Raw genomic sequence first — 16,941 nt, forward strand, 5'->3', positions numbered from 1 at the left:
GGTACCATTATAGGGTAATAGTAAAAGGTATTTAATATAATTCCTATTAGTTCGATTAATTTGTTCGGTTATTCGTTCTTAAAATTATCGATTTTTTGCTTGGAGCGTCGCGACCATTTAACGCAAAACGTTAGCGCTGGCCGGAGCGTTAATGGTAAAAGGGGTTTAAGGGGTGGTTTTGTTGGAAGATATTGTTTCGGCGATACTATTCGGTATATTTTAAAGCAAAATATTAAATAAAAGCAATTAAAATGTTACGATTAAGGTATCGGGTAACCTGTTTTTAGGGTAAAATATAGTGGGTTGAAGCAATTGAGCGTTTTAATTGGGTAATTGGGGTTTTTAATAATTGGGGTGAAATTATAATCGTTTTTAAGTAAATATTGAGGTTAATTAGAGTTTAATTGCTGTTAAACAATCCTAAAATCGAATTTATTTATATGGTAATAAGCGTGCTTTATATAAATTATGTTCCGAATGTGATTTCCCTTAATTTGTTACAGATCGTAGAGATTATTTCGCCTAATCTGTTGTGATTTTTTAAAGATTATTGAGATTACCTTTTTGGCGATTACGTGGCGTCACGTGATTTCTCCCTTAGGTAATCGATGTTCTGTTGTCGGCGATTTCTTTGGGCGAGTGTCGTTAGGAGGGGTGTGACCCCGCCTGGCCTCATTGGTACCGACCCATTTTGTCTGGTCGTAACAGCAGGGTTAAAATGGTCCATTTTATATTAAACGAATCGCTATTTATTACCCGCGTGGTCGAAATTTGCATGGAGGAAAAAAAAAAGGGTTAACGCGTTCTGGTTATAACCCCCAATCCTTGGATTTAAACGTAAATTGGTTATATAATAACAATTATTACAATCCTTTTCCTTCCCTACAATTATTATAACAATTATTACAATTTTTATATTTTTGGATTGTAATAAATATTATAATAATTGTTATTTTTCCATTTTTGTAACAATTGTTACAATTTTTAATATATTTGCTAATTTTTTTAATTTTATTGCTTTTATTTTGGAAAAAGCCAGTTTCGGTGTAATTATTATCCGATTAAACCTATCCCAAACCGAACGCGATAAAACCGTTTCCGATTTCACCGATTCCAGCTCCAATTTTAACGTTTATATCCTAAATATTAATATTTTTAACGTTAGTTTTAATTTGCACCCCAATTGTTGCATTAGCATTATTATCCCTTTAATATGGAACGTCAATATACAACTGCAAATTTATGGTCGTTTAATTCGGTTGGGTTAAAATAAACCTGTTATTTGGCGCATTTTCGAAATGCGAAATACCTTTTTCGATTGGGTAAAAAATCGCATATTCCGGAAGGTTAATGCCCTTTTTTTTACTGTTCCGGCCGTTATTAATATATAATAAATATTATTTAAATATATTACGCGTATACGTTTCCTCAAAATTATCCAGTTTCCAATTGTTAAACAATTTTTGGCGTATAAAATAATAGCAATTATATTTTTCTGGCCTTTTAACTGTTTCGTTTGAATAATAAAACCCCCCTAGCATTTTAATGTTTTTTGTTTTAACAGGACGCGCCGCATGGGCGAATTTTATTTTCGCCTGGTTTTAATGTTTATGTTAAATATTTTTAAACAGTTTAACGAACAGGATTTGGTGGAAAAAACGTTAATTTTCATTTTAACGTTGGGTCCAGTTTATATTAATTACTAATACCAAAAACAAAATAGTGGCCGTAATACGTTTATTAATTATATTAATTGTATATATTTACCTTATTTCGATTTTACTATTATGGATTAGGGGTTTGTGGTTAAATTAATAAAATGGATTAAAAATAGCGATGGATTTTACGACGAAACCGCGACCGCGCGGGTTATCGGGGCCCTAATAAAGGATTTTGGTTCCTGGGTTATTAAACGCCGGGAAATTAATAAACCGTTTAAAAAAGGTATTTTTAATAATAATAACGCCGATTTTTTAGCGGTCGTTATTCCGTTTTTTTTATTTATCGATTTTGGCCTTAATTACGATAAATTTATATTCGATTCGTTAAAAAAACCCTGCATACCTATTTTAGAAAAGGATAAGGAGGAAAATGATTCGGTCCCTGGATCGTTTACCGCGACCCCAGTTTGGAAAAAAAGGCGTGGCGTTAACAAACCCATTTTTAAAAAAATATTTAACGCTATTAAACGTTTTCGTCTTTTTTAATCGGTTTGGGTTTTTTTATTTTGTTTTTTTTTGGGGTTTAGTGCTATAAAATTAGGGGTTTTATATATATAATATTATAATAATTATCACTATTGGGATCCGGTTTAATAAATTTATTATTCGTAATTAATGGGGTATTATAATAACGGTTATTACCAGGATCTTTTTTGCTGGATTTATAATTGGCGGTGGATGGAAAATATAATTTATTTGGGTAAGGAAAATAAATAGGAAACGGGTTATTTATACGGAGGATTTTGGAGGAGGTTATACCTCGCATTTTATTTTAAACCAAATTTACGATTGGTATTTATTTATTTGTATTTACTGGTTTTGCGGACGCTATTTTACCTCCGTTATTCGCGGGTAAAATTACCGTTATTCGTCCATTTAACTCTTTTTTATAATAAAACGATCCTCGCTTTTACCCGTTTTAATTTACGTAATTTGCTTTTTATTACTTTAAATTTTATACGCCTTTTTCGTCGGATTTTTCGTATATTCCGTCCAGCAAATTCTTTTCGGTGTTAATTATACCATTAATATTTAAACCGTTTGTCCGGCTATATCCCTTTTTTGGATTTGCCCCTGTTTTTTTAATATCCGCCTAAAATAGCACGCTATTAAGGCGTACAATTTTTTTATTAAATACTTCCAATTTATCGCCTATTAGCTTTTTCAAACCCAGGTATAATAAATTAGGGCCGTCGAAATCGAAACTGGGTAATATTTCGGCCTTTTCGCTTCCCCAACCATTTTGGAATAACAAATATATATAATGGATTATATTTTGGTTGGTTAATATTATATGGTATTTGTTATTAATACGTGTACGGGCGATATTTTCCAATGTTTTGCGCACCGTAATTGCGATTAGCCCCATCGCTGCACAATTTAGGAATGTTTTTCGCAAATCGTGCGTGGAATTGCGGTTATTTTTAATATTTATGGCGAAACCCTTATTAATATATTTAATTGCTAAGTTTGCCGGTTTAAATCCACTCCCGGCCGTGGTATATTTTACAAACACTAATTTTAAAATCCCGGTGCGTAGCGGTTAATTTATAACCTTTAATCGTAATAACCAGGTTAAATATAGCATTTTAGGGCCATAGTTTTTTATTTTACAACCGTAAAAAAATAGGACTAATTACGGTATTATAATTTCCAATACGCCGTAATTTCTTTGGTGGAACGCGTTTATTATTATTTATAAAAAGTTAATTATTTGTAAATAACGGCGTTGCGTGCGGAAAACGATATTAATTTTGGGTTTTATATCCCATAATCCAATATTTATTAAACCGTTAATATAATTAGCGAATATATTATTATAAATACGGTTTACCACGGAAATATATGTATTATATAATATATCGGTAAAAACCTTTTCCAAAGCGTTTTTAAAAATCTAATCCCTGTCCAATAATCCGTTTTGGATTAAAATAGCAATTATAATGTACAAAATGCGGGACCGGAATATATTTTATAAAAACCGTAAAACGTGGTAAAACTTTTTTTTATTTTTTTAAAACTGGTTATATTTCCCTAACCTTATTATACTTATAAATATAATGGGGGCGTAATATTGTTATAATTGGTTAATAAAATTAAATTCGATATAAAAAAACGCTGGTACGGGTAATATCCATTATTTTTTGTTAAAAGGTCAAAATAATTCGATATAGGTTCCTTAAATAGCACGGATATATAACGTTATTTTTTAATCCCTATAAACGAAAAACAGGACGGAAAAATAGTCGAAATAATCGGATAATAGGTTTAAAAAACGTTTAAAAAGGATTTCGTGGATTTGGATAATTCCTACGTATTCCCCTTCGTTTTCGGTAATAGCGGGGGTTTGGATAAAATAAAAAATTGGTGTAATTCGTGCGAGGGTAAGGTATTGTGGGATTATTCCAGGCGTATATGGGCGGTTAAAGAATAAAAAGCTATAAATTTGGTATATTATATAATATTTGGCGTTTTCGTAATAGGTGTCCGGATATTATAAAAAAGCGGGCGTTTGCAACCATTTTTGGCGGAAAGGTACGGTGGCGTGCCATTGGGATTGCGTATATCGTTTAAATTTTGGCGTTAATATAAGGAGACACGATGTTAAATTTTGCATTCGGTTACGTTTTCCATATCCAAGGTCCTATACCTTGTCCAAAAAATTGAAATTGTTATATACGAAAGATAATATTGGGTTACGAGCGATCCTTTTTAAATTTATTTATATGTTAATATATATATATATATATATATATATATATATATATATATATATATATATATATATATAAAATTATTATTGCTGTTCGCGGTAAAAGCTAAATATAAATATAAATATTGTTAATAACGTATTCGGGTAACGGCGATAAGTTGTTGGGTTTACCGTTTAATAATTTTATAAAATAAATATATTCCAAACCCGGATAATGTATTTACAATACGTTGTGGAATTCCATTATTTATAAAATATAATACGAATACGCGTAGCAAATAATTGCTTTTTTGGGGGGAATATCCGTGGTGTTACGACCAGACAAGTTGGGCCAGTACCAGTGAGGCCAGGCGGGGTCACACCCCTCCTAACAACACTCGACCTGAGAAAACACCGACCGACAGGAAACAAGATTACGTAAGGGAGAAAATCACGTAACACCACGTGATCGCCAAGAGAAGTGATTTTAGTAATTTGTAAGACCTCGATTGGGAATTACAAATCAGATAGATTAAAGGAGATCACATTTGGAATATAGTTTATATAAGACGCGCTTATTGCCATGTAAATAAATTCGATTTTAGGATTATTTAACAGCAATTAAATTCTAGTTAACCTTAATATTTATTTAAAAACGATTATAATTTTACCCCAATTATTGAAAACCCCAGTTACCCAATTAAAACGCTTAATTGTTTTAACCCACTGTATTTTACCCTAAAAACAGGTTACCCGATATTTTAATCGTAATATTTTAATTGCTCCTATTTAGTATTTTACCTTAAAATATACCGAGCAATATCGCCGAAATAATATCTTCCAATAAAACCACCTTTTAAACCCTTTTTACCATTAACGTTCCGGCCAGCGTTAACGCCTTGCGTTAAATGGTCGCGACGTTCCAAACAAAAAATCGACAATTCCAGGAACGAGTAACCGAACAAATTAATCGAACTAATAGGAATTATATTAAATACTTTTTATTATTACCTTATAATAATACCCCAGGTACCCTGTAGGGATTTTTTACGGGAACCCGGGCTTATTTTCATTTTAACGAGGATAATTTCGATAATAACGCAAAAAAGGTTATTTACGCAACTTCGCTATTAAAGGGCGATACGTTTACCTGGTTCGAACCAATCCTACGAAATTATTTGGACCACAATAAGGAAAAAAACCGTAAAATTAAAACTAACCGCATTTTCGACGATTACGAAAATTTCGAAAAATGCTTTAGGGGAGCATTCGGCAACCCAGACGAAGAACGCACAGCTAAGCGTAAACTGGTACGCTTTACCTAAACTAAATCGGTATCCAAATATATTAATAAATTTCGATAAATTACCGCTAAATTATTATAGGGCCCCGAAACCCTAATGGCACGCTTTTATGCGGGATTTAAAAAAAAAGTTAAAAACGAATTTGTTAAAAAAGAACGACCCGATACCTTAACCGAATACGTAAAATTAGCAGTTAAAATCGATAACCGATTTTACGAACGGAAATTGGAACGACGCGAAAAACGCAGCGTATAGGGGCCAATTTTACGACAAATTAACACGGGACGCAAATACCAATACCCCAAACCGCTTCGCCAATATAATATTTTTTACGGAATATATAACGGATTTATGGACCTTAACGCGATCCAATATAAAAAACCTCGCAAGGATTTTAAAAGTGGTAAATGTTTTAAATGCGAAAAATTAGAATATATAACCAAATTTTGTCCCTAAAGCATTCCGGATTTACACCCCGATTCCAAAAAACCACGAGGATTAAATACCACCACCCACTAATAAATACCATCGGATTAACACAATTTAAAAAGCTGGACCATATGTTACGACGATAACTATATAATCCATAATAGCGTAAAAATGGACGCAAAATAATACCTACAAAAATTTAAAAACATTTGGACCTTAGCAATAGGAAACCGTGTATTTATTAAAACCAAACCACCGGTACAATTACGCAGGTAAAACACCAAATTACCCGAACTTACGGAATTAAATATTTTAAAAAAATTAAAACTAAAATTATTGGGATAAACCCACTGCATCCGGATAATCCAATAAGCCCCAACGGACGAATTTAATAACGAGTTAAAAAACGAATTTAACGAAAAAAAAACTATATTTTTAAACTTATATAGTGCAGCAAGGGAAAACAACCCTTATATATATAAGAAAAAATTTATCGATTTATACCGAAACGACCAATTAGTGCAATTTCCCGGAATACCATTTCGAATACAAATACAAAACCCCATAGGATTAATCGATCCAATTTTCGGAAACCACCCAATTGTAAATACCAAATATCCTAAATATATAAAAATCTTTTGGGCAAAATGTTTTCGAAACAATTACGGATTGCATTTTAGCAAAAAAATAATCCACGATTTTTTCCCACGACGACGCAAAATAATAGGCATCCACGAAATATATACCACCATTAAATTACCCAATTGGGAAATTAAAATAAGATTTAACACCGAACCAGCGGTAATTTTTACCCTTTATAACGACTACCCTATGGTATATTATAACTAAAAACAATTCCTATAATACGAATACACCCGAAATATTTGCAAAATACATATATTAGCCAAAACACAGGCATAATACGAAACGAAATTACGATAACCAAAACCCGCACCTATAACCAAAATTGTGTGGAATTCCAACGTTAAAAACAACGAAATACCTATAAACGTACGAAAAACGCCTGCACCAATAAGGCACCGATTTAATAAAATTAACGTTAAAAACAACCATACGCCCCGAAATAAAAAAAATAAAGACCCACGACGCGAATCCAACAAACCAAAAAACTAGGACAGCTAAACGGTATAAGGCACCAAACGGTAGTAATAAAAACGGAATAAAAAACCCTAAACGCCACGCAAGCCACGAAAATAGCACACGAACACATATTCCTAAATATACGATTTAATGGAAAACTTATACAAACGCTTTTTAATAGCGGAGCATAAAGCAACTACATTTTTCCAAAAATTGTGAAAAAACGACGAATATTTTGGCGATAAAAAGAAAAACTATATCGATTATAAACCGTAAAAGGAAAGGCAATTTTATACGGGAACGGCATTATCGAAACAAAGACCGTACATTTTTGGATGGAAAATTATGGACGAAAAAAATAAATTATTTTGGATATTACGGAAATAGGGAATAAAAATATAATTTTAGGAATTCTTTAGTTTAAAAAAAACAACCCCCGGATAAATTGGACTATAGGCCAAATTTAATGGGAAAAGCATTTAATTATTAAACGACCTCCAATACAGCAGGGTTTATATAGGAAATATAGGGCACGGAAAAATTAAATAAAGCAAATAACGTATTTACAGGAAGGACGACCAACCCCGGAGCCAATATCGGAAAAAAAGCGACTATTTACAGGCCAAAACCGATCCAATTACACAATATAAACCACGAAAAAACAGACCAAAAACGGCAAAATCCCAGAAAAATACCAAAATTATACACGGTTATTTAACCAAAAATTCGAAACAGGATTACCCGAACACAGTCCGTTCGACTACGAAATACCATTAAAAAAAAAAACCCAATTAAAATTCCATAAAATATACGGTTTAAATCCGACACAAATGGAGGTTTTAAACGAATATTTCGCGGAAAACTTTAAAAAAAATTATATTAAACCATCGATATTACCAGTAGGATACCTAATTTTTTTCGTACTAAAAAAAAACGGAAAATTACAATTATACGTGGATTACAAACAATTAAACGACATTATAATAAAAAATTGCTACCCGCTCCCACTAATAAGAGAATTTCGAAACATATTTTACCAAATATAATGGTTTACGATATTAAACCTTAAAAGAGCATATAATTTAATCCGTATAAAGGAAGGCGAGGAATGGAAAACAGCATTTCGCACTAAACGAAAATATTACGAATACCTGGTAATGTTTTTCGGTTTTACCAACGCCCCCGTAACTTTTTAAACCATAATTAACCACGTTTTTAAGGAATGCCTAGATATTTTTGTCGTTATTTACCTGGACGATATCTTTGTTTTTTCCAAAACGTTGGAAAAACATAAGAAATACGTCCACACAGTTTTACAAAAGTTACAAAACGCTAAACTTTTAATTAAACCCGAAAAATGCATTTTTTACAGCAAATAAATTAATTTCTTAAAATATATTATCGCTTTTAGAGAAATTAGGATGGAAAAATTAAAAATCCAAATAGTAAAGGAATAGCCTTAACCATAGAACGTAAAAGACGTTCGGGTATTTTTTGGATTCGTAAACTTTTACAAAAAATTTATTAAAAGTTACGGCGCGATCGCCACCCTATTGACTAATATAACCAAAAAAGATTTAAAATTCCAATGGACGGAATAAATACAGCAAACTTTCGAACAACTACGAAATGCAATAGCATAAAAACCGATCCTTAAAATATTAAACCTAACGAAACCCTTCGAAATCGAAACCGACGCATCCGACTACGTAATCGGAGGATAATTTAACCAACGAAACGAAAAAAAACGCCTGCATTTTTGCGCCTTTTTTTCACAAAAATTATATGGACTAAAATTCAATTACCAAATCCACGATAAAAAATTTATAATTATTATCCGAACATTTGAAAAATAGAAACTATAGCTATCCGGAACTAAACACGAAATATTAGTTTATACGGACTATAAAAACCTAACCCATTTTACTATTAGCAAAGTGTTGAACAAACGACAAATTAAATGGGCAAAATTCCTATTAAAATTCCATTTTAAGATTATTTACCGAAAAAGAATAAAAAATGGTAGGGCCGACGCTTTTAACAAAAAACCAAACTATAAAAATATAATACCCGAAAAAACACGGAAAATTTTTACGGTAAACGATAACGGAAACCTTTTACCAATTCACCGAAATTTTATAACGATTAACACGGTAATTATATTAAAAAAAATACGGAAAATCTACGAAAACAAAATTTACGGATACTAAGGGATTTCCAAAACATGGAAACGGTTAAAACAGCACTATAATTTTAAAGGAATACGATAAAAAATACGAAAAACCATTAAAAATTGCGAATTCTGCGCAAAAAGCAAATCCGCCAAACACAAACTTTACGGGTTTTTACAGCCTTTACCAGCCCCTAATAAGGCTTAGCAAACCATTATAATGGATTTTATCGTTAAACTACCACTTTCCGAAAAACTATTTACTAAAATTAAATATAATAGCATATTAATTATAGTGGACAAATTTATTAAATACGCCTATTTCTTACCTTATAAGGAAAATAGCAACGCCGAAAAAATCGTTTATACATTCCTACGAATAATTGTTAACAACTACGGATTTCCAAAAAACATTATTACGGATAAAAATAAGTTTTTTACATTAAAATTTTGGAAATTTTTAATAAAATAGTTAGGAACCGACCACAAATTATTTACAGCATTTTACCCACAAATAAATGGACAAACAAAACGAGCAAACCAAATATTAAAACAATATTTAAAATATTATGTAAACCATAAGCAGGATAATTGGGTACGGTTATTACCCATAGCATAATTCGTATATAATAATTTAAAAAATGAAAATACCAAAACAACCCCGTTTTATACCAATTACGGATTTAACCCTACGGTATATGGAAAACCAAAAACCACGATTACGGCCCCACGAGCCGATAAACAAACAAACGAATTACGAAAATTCCACCGAAAACTCCAACAGGAATTGGAATTCGTACGAAAAAAAATAACCAAATACGCCAACCAATATCGGATAAAGGGACCATTTTTCCAGGAAAGAAATAACGTTTACCTTATTCGACGCAATATTAAAATACAACGACCAAATAGCAAATTTAATTACAAAAAATTTAAACCTTTTAAAATCGATAAAAAAATTAGTAAAACCAATTACAAATTGTTATTACCAGGAATTATAAAAATCCACCCAACGTTCCACGTATTATTATTGGAACCAGTACCACCCGGTACCAATATATAAAAAATAATCGAAATCGACGAAAAAGAAACATACGACGTCGAACGAATATTGGACCACAAACGCAATTACGGTAAAACAAAATACCTTATTAAATGGGAAAACTACGGATACGAAAAAAACATTTGGGAACCCCTTAACCACCTCCAAAATTACCAGGAATTATTCCGTTAATATTACCAGGAATTGGATTTGCGAGCAAATTAACCAAAAAAAAGGACGATTTAAAAAAGTACCATTTACCATTCCTAAAAACTAAAAATTAACCAGGATTCAAAACCACACCACCAAACGAATTTATAAAAAAACGATTAGCATATATTAATAAACCAAAATATACGGATAAAAACAATTTACCGACCGAATACTGCGTAAAAACACTTATTTCGTCCAACAAAAAAGGATTTAAAGGACTTATTGGGAAAGTCGAATCCCAAACGAAATTGGAATCCGGAAAAAGCGATTCCAAAGACATTTTAGGAAAAATTTCGGCCGATCGCCGCCGTTCCTCCTGTTTTACCTTTTTACGCTCGATTCGATCCAATTCCTTTAAATCGTTAATCCCGCGAAATATAATTCGCATTATTTTTTTAAACTATAATTTCTTTTATTTTCGCAAACGGAAAAACTTTAATTGCTTTTTTTAAATCCTTTGTTATTTTACCAAAATGTTTTTTTCCAAAACCTTTATTTTAATATTAAGTTTGGAATGCTGCCGACCGATATTACGCAATTGGGTATTCGAAATACCCAGCACGTCGCAATTAAAACGGTTAATACGGAAATATTCGATACAACGAAAGGAGTTTTGCGGGGATATTACGTAACGCATTATACCGCGAAATTTACAATAAAAATAAAAAAATATATCCACCGAAAAAGGAAAAAGGGAAACAAAAAAAGCGTAACGACGTTTTGTCGACGAACGACCAGATTTTAATTTGGTTACGCGATTAAATATGGCGCAAAAAGGTTAGCAAAAAAGGAATATGGAAACAAAAACAAAAATTAAGGGAATACAAACTATTTAAAGGCCAAAAAGATTTAACCAAGGGAAAGGAAACCTAATATTACGACCAAATAAATTGGGCCAGTACCAGTAAAACCAAGCGGGGTTACACCTTTCCTGACAATATTCGACCTGAGAAAACACCGACCGATAGGAAACAAAATTACGTAAAGGAAAAGATTACGTAATACCACGTAATCGCCAAAAAAAGTGATTTCAGTAATTTGTAAAATTTCGATTGGGAATTACAGATTAAATAAATTAAAGGAAATTACATTTGGAATATAGTTTATATAAAACGCGTTTATTGCTATGTAAATAAATTCGATTTTAGGATTGTTTAGCAGCAATTAAACTCTAATTAACCTCAATACTTATTTGAAAACGATTATAACTTCACCCCAGTTATTGAGAACCCCAATTACCCAGTCAAAACGTTCAGTTGCTTCAACCCACTATACTTTACCCTAAGAACAGGTTACCCGATACCTTGATCGTAACACGTGGGTTAAAATTGCCAATATTAATATAACGCGTTAATTTTTTAACGTTGGGGGGTTTATAGTTTTTAAAAAGGTATTTAGTTCCAGGTGTACCACGTTCGAAATTTGTAACGATAAATAAAACGGGCGGTAACCCCGGGAATGCAATAATAGTAAAAATATAAATTTATATAATATTGGCGTTTTGGACGGAATTTTTTGGGTGGACGTATCGAATATTTGTTTAAATTAATCCATATCGCTTACGTTTTTGGCGGAATAATCTTTTATTCCCGAAAATTGGAAATTTGTGGGTTCGAACCGGTTAAAAAAGCGTAAATATTATATTAATTGCTGCAATTCCCTGCGTAAAAAATCGGTTTTAATAAACGCAGGAAATTTATTATTAAAACGGTATTTAACCCTATTAACGCGTAAACGTTTTCGGATTTAAGGGTTTCGTAATGTTTTTTTAAAAAAAAATATTCGCGATAAGGTAAATCGGGTAATTTCGTGAAAATTTGCCGTTATTACCCAAACGTGGATAAATTGTGTAAAATTGGTGCGTCGGTAACGGTTGCGCCAAAATTTGGTAATATCGCGAATAAATTTGGTTTCGGGGTTTATTTCCGCTTCGGATTCGGATTTTTTCGGTAATTGTTTTTAATCGATTAAAAAAGGCCTAAATTCCTATTTATTTTCGAATATACTATTGGGCGATAATAATTGGGATAACGATAAAAACGAAAATAATTGCGATATCGATAAAGGTAATAGGGTTAGGTCGGATGTAAAATATTGGGTTATAAATTACGCGGATGGGAATACTTTTTCGGGTATATTTATTAATATTATTGGAAATATATTTTCCATTATTGGATTCGGGTTTTATTTGGTTTAATAATATATCGAATAAAGGTTAATATGCGTAAATATATGGTATAATGGTAAAATTTTTTTATTTTTTTGTATATCGGGGGGAATAGTGGTTGGTGATATCGCAGCATTGGGTGTTTTGTTGGTGGTACCGCTATAAACGGCGAAATGCGACAAATTGTTAGTCTCAGTGCTCAGACTAGACCCCCCTGCTCCGCAGTGGGGACCGAGCGCTCCATATACCTTTTAGCCACATGGCTTTTCGACCAATTACATTGGCCGAAAAGATCGCGCTCGTTCTAGTCTGAGGACATCTTGTCGCATTTCGCCGTTCATGGCGGTACCACCAACGATAATCTGTCGCATTTCGCCGTTTATAACGGTATTTTTAATAATATATTTAATATTACGATATCGCTTATAATTATTTTATTAATATAAGGATAATTTGTGGTATTCTGCCGTTTGTAGCGGGTAAATGCAATATATTCGCATTATAATGGTAAAAGAAAATAATGTACCCATAGTATGCAATTAAATATTCGTATAAAAAAATAAATAAAAATTATAAAAATATATAGTAATTTGCGTTAAGTTTATTGGAGTTTGCTGAGTACTTGAATGCCGGCCGCGTCTTTATAGCTACTGTATTTGGAAAGATATTAAAATATTAAATAAAATCTGTAATTTTTTATTATATTTAATTCTTGTTTTAAATAATGGTATGCAATAATTATTTTAATTTAGTTTACAGCTTTTATACCTTAGTAAACCTAATACTGCAAAGTGCATGCAATTATCGATTAAAATAAAAGTTTTATTAATATTCTTATATAAATTAACAATTTGTTAAAAAATTAAATAATTTACGCAAATATTGGTAGAATGAAAATATTTTCACTTGATATATTCCTTAATCAATTTGCTAATAGATTTTATATAAGTTTTTTTTTATAAATTTTATTCAATTAAATAAAGCAAAAAATACAAAAAAAACACAAATTTAGCATTTGTTTATATAAAAACATAAGAAGGGCCGGTATTGCAAATCGGGTTTTACGTTAACGTTTATTTATATATATAATCCACTTCTTCAAATTTTGGTTTTCTTAATGTTAGAATTGGTAAAAATGTAAAAGCATTTCGATGGTAAAATATATATAAAATTGGATATACCTTACCTATCCGTATATTTAAGGGCTTATATAACTAGGTATACGTACAAAAATGTGATATTATATTAAGTATATATATGCCACCCCCCACGTGCAAAAACCACAAAATTCTGCTGCAAAACAAAAATAATATAAAATTAATTAAATAAAGCAAAAAAATTTGTAAAATACACATTTACCATTTGTTTTTATTAAACAGTTTTCAAAGCCGATATTGTAAGTACAATTGGATTTGGACGTTTGTTTATATACGTAATCGAATCTTTGAAATTTTGGTTTCATTATCGTTAAAACTGGTAAAAATATAAGCGAGTTTCGATTGTAAATTATATATAAAAAAGTATATACTTTACCTATCCGCTTATTTAACTGCTTATATAATCCGATATAAACACCAAAATTTTTTAGAACGATATATACATATATACGACCCTCCACGTGCAAAAAGTATAAAATTTGGTCAAAAATTAAAAATAATATTAAAAAAAATCGAAAATCGAAAAAAAAATCGAAAAAACAGTACCGCCATAAACGGATTAAGGGCGGGTTATATCCAACTTTTAATTGGCGTACCGGGTGCAAAAAGTTTTGGATTTATAAAAAAAGCTTAACAATTCCTATTTTCAACGATATTTTTTTTTTCGATATTTTGCGTGGTTGTGGAATAATAAGGGAGTGTCGGTCGCAAAAAGGCCAAAAATACCGCCATAAACGGCGAAAATCGACAAATTGTCCTCAAACCTAAACCAAAACGTTCTTTGGATGGACCCACAAATACATTGCAAAACCGCAATTAAGCCACGAAATGGAGCGAAGCGAACGAAATGGATCAATTGTGGAGCTTTGGGCTTCAGGGATAAGCCCTGAGACTAACAAATTGTCCTCAGATTAGAACGAGCGCGATTTTTTCGGCCAATGTAATTGGTCGAAAAGCCATGTGGCTGAAAGGTACATGGAGCGTTCGGTCCCCATTGCGAAGCAGGGGGGTCTAGTCTGAGCATTGAGACTAGCATTTTTCATCGTTAAATTGCTAAAACTATGAGCTCTACAATATATGGTTTCTTGAAATTGATTATTATTATCTATAATAATAATTTTAATAAAACTAGAAAAAAAAATAAAGATAATACTTGATATTTGAAAATTCACGTAATTAAAGCTGTTATAATCATACCGTCTGCGTTAAAAAAATAACAAAAATTCAAATATCGCAACGTAGGTTACCCCATGTTTTTACGATTTTTATTAATTTTTTATTTGAGTATTTAATTACATACAGTGGTTATGCTGTTATTTTTTTCGTATGCAATGCATTCACAGTGCGAATACAGTGCAAATACCTTTTACGAGCTGCGAAATGCCCAAAGTTGTCCTCAGACTAGAACGAGCGCGATCTTTTCGGCCAATGTAATTGGTCGAAAAGCCATGTGGCTGAAAGGTACATGGAGCGCTCGGTCCCCACTGCGAAGCAGGGGGGTCTAGTCTGAGCACTGAGACTACAATGGATATACAAACGCATAAAGATGAGATTGCAGCGGACTATAAAATCCCAGCAGACGCCGTTGAAAAGATTACCCTGTGTCGAAAATAAAACGAGAAAATGATGCGAAAAAAATTAAAAAATTTAAAAAAAAAGTTTAAAAAAAAAACGAATTTTGACAGAAAAGTTTAAAAAAAGAAAAAAAAAACTTTAATCTTGACGGAAATGCAAACCTCTTTTCGTTAACGAAGTCGCTATTCTATTCGTAGCCGCACCCGTCCCGACCCCAGTGAGTTGTACAGTCAGTAGCCCCGCACCATTCTGGTCCCCAACGCCTACGGCAAAGTTGCAATAGCTCCCAATTGAGCATCGCCTTTATAGGCATTAGGCATCCAAAACACACCCCATTCAATCAACTCTGTGGGATGCCGTGTGTATCTATCTGTTAGTGACCACTTAAAAAAAGAATTCCAGGGAGATGTCGCACCAAGGCAACCGGCAACGAACACCGCCCAAAACAGAAACCTGCCCCCGCCCAGGATTGAACTAGGGACCTTCGCATGGAGACCACAACAGATGTGCTACAAGTGCGACGCGCTACCACTACGCCACAAGGGCAGTTGTCCATCGACTTGTCACTTGGACCTGTGACGAGCGGAACGGGATGCACGCCGTGCACCTCGAAGGGATTTGCAGTGGATCTTCCGAAAGCCAGGCATCATCAATTGCAGAAAGTGTAGAAGAACTATGTACAATAAGCTGTAAGCTCCTAGGTAGGTAGGTAGGTAGGTAGGTAGGGAGATAGGTGTGGGGCAAATCGATTTCCAACCCAGCTTTCCGTAGAATCCATCCTTGTGCTCACATCCAACGTTCACCCACCCACCCCCGCTCCCGGTGTATAACTCCTCAACCATAGCAATGGCGATGATGAAGTGCGCAGATGGCTGCCATCGCAAAACAAGGTTTCAGTCAATCTCTCCCACACAAATGAACAGTCCAAACATGCAATCTGGGATATTTTGGGCAACTCACCACAGCTTGCACCGAAAGAGAAAAGTATAGGCCAGAAATTGCAGGCCGCTTCGCAGGGTTCATATGGGCATTTGGGGCTGACGAGAGTGTCAACAGGACCGAGTGGCGGCGTCCAAGTGCTGTTGCTGTTGTTGCTGCTGTTGCTGCTGTTGCTGCCCATCGTTCCCTCCAGGGTTGGATGGGCCACAGCTATGGCTGCAAGAAGCCAGGGAACACAAGCGAAAATCTTCATATCTTGATAAAATACAGGAATGAATGAATGGTATGGATTAGGTTGTTGATGGCCAGTTTCGAGGACAGATGGTTGGAAGCAACCAGCAGCATTACCAGAAATGGTTGGCTTCTTATAGTTATGGGCCATCTTCACGTTCCCAAAAAAAAAAAAAAAAAGTTCAGCCACCGCACAAAAA

General features: G+C 33.0%; 1 protein-coding gene across 1 annotated transcript; it reads right to left on the reverse strand.

Moving 5' to 3' along the window:
* Positions 1-16,464: 16,464 nt before the first annotated feature.
* Positions 16,465-16,763, reverse strand: PpBr36_09794 (uncharacterized protein; the record flags this gene model as incomplete). The annotated part of the gene is made up of 2 exons (XM_029896913.1): positions 16,465-16,508; positions 16,532-16,763. The coding sequence occupies 2 exons, from the start codon at positions 16,761-16,763 to the stop codon at positions 16,465-16,467; spliced, it is 276 nt and encodes a 91-aa protein (XP_029745386.1).
* Between the last annotated feature and the right edge of the window lie 178 nt (positions 16,764-16,941).

The sequence above is a fragment of the Pyricularia pennisetigena genome, assembly GCF_004337985.1.
Source record: "Pyricularia pennisetigena strain Br36 chromosome 7 map unlocalized Pyricularia_pennisetigena_Br36_Scf_7, whole genome shotgun sequence".
NCBI classification, from domain to species: Eukaryota; Fungi; Ascomycota; class Sordariomycetes; order Magnaporthales; family Pyriculariaceae; genus Pyricularia; species Pyricularia pennisetigena.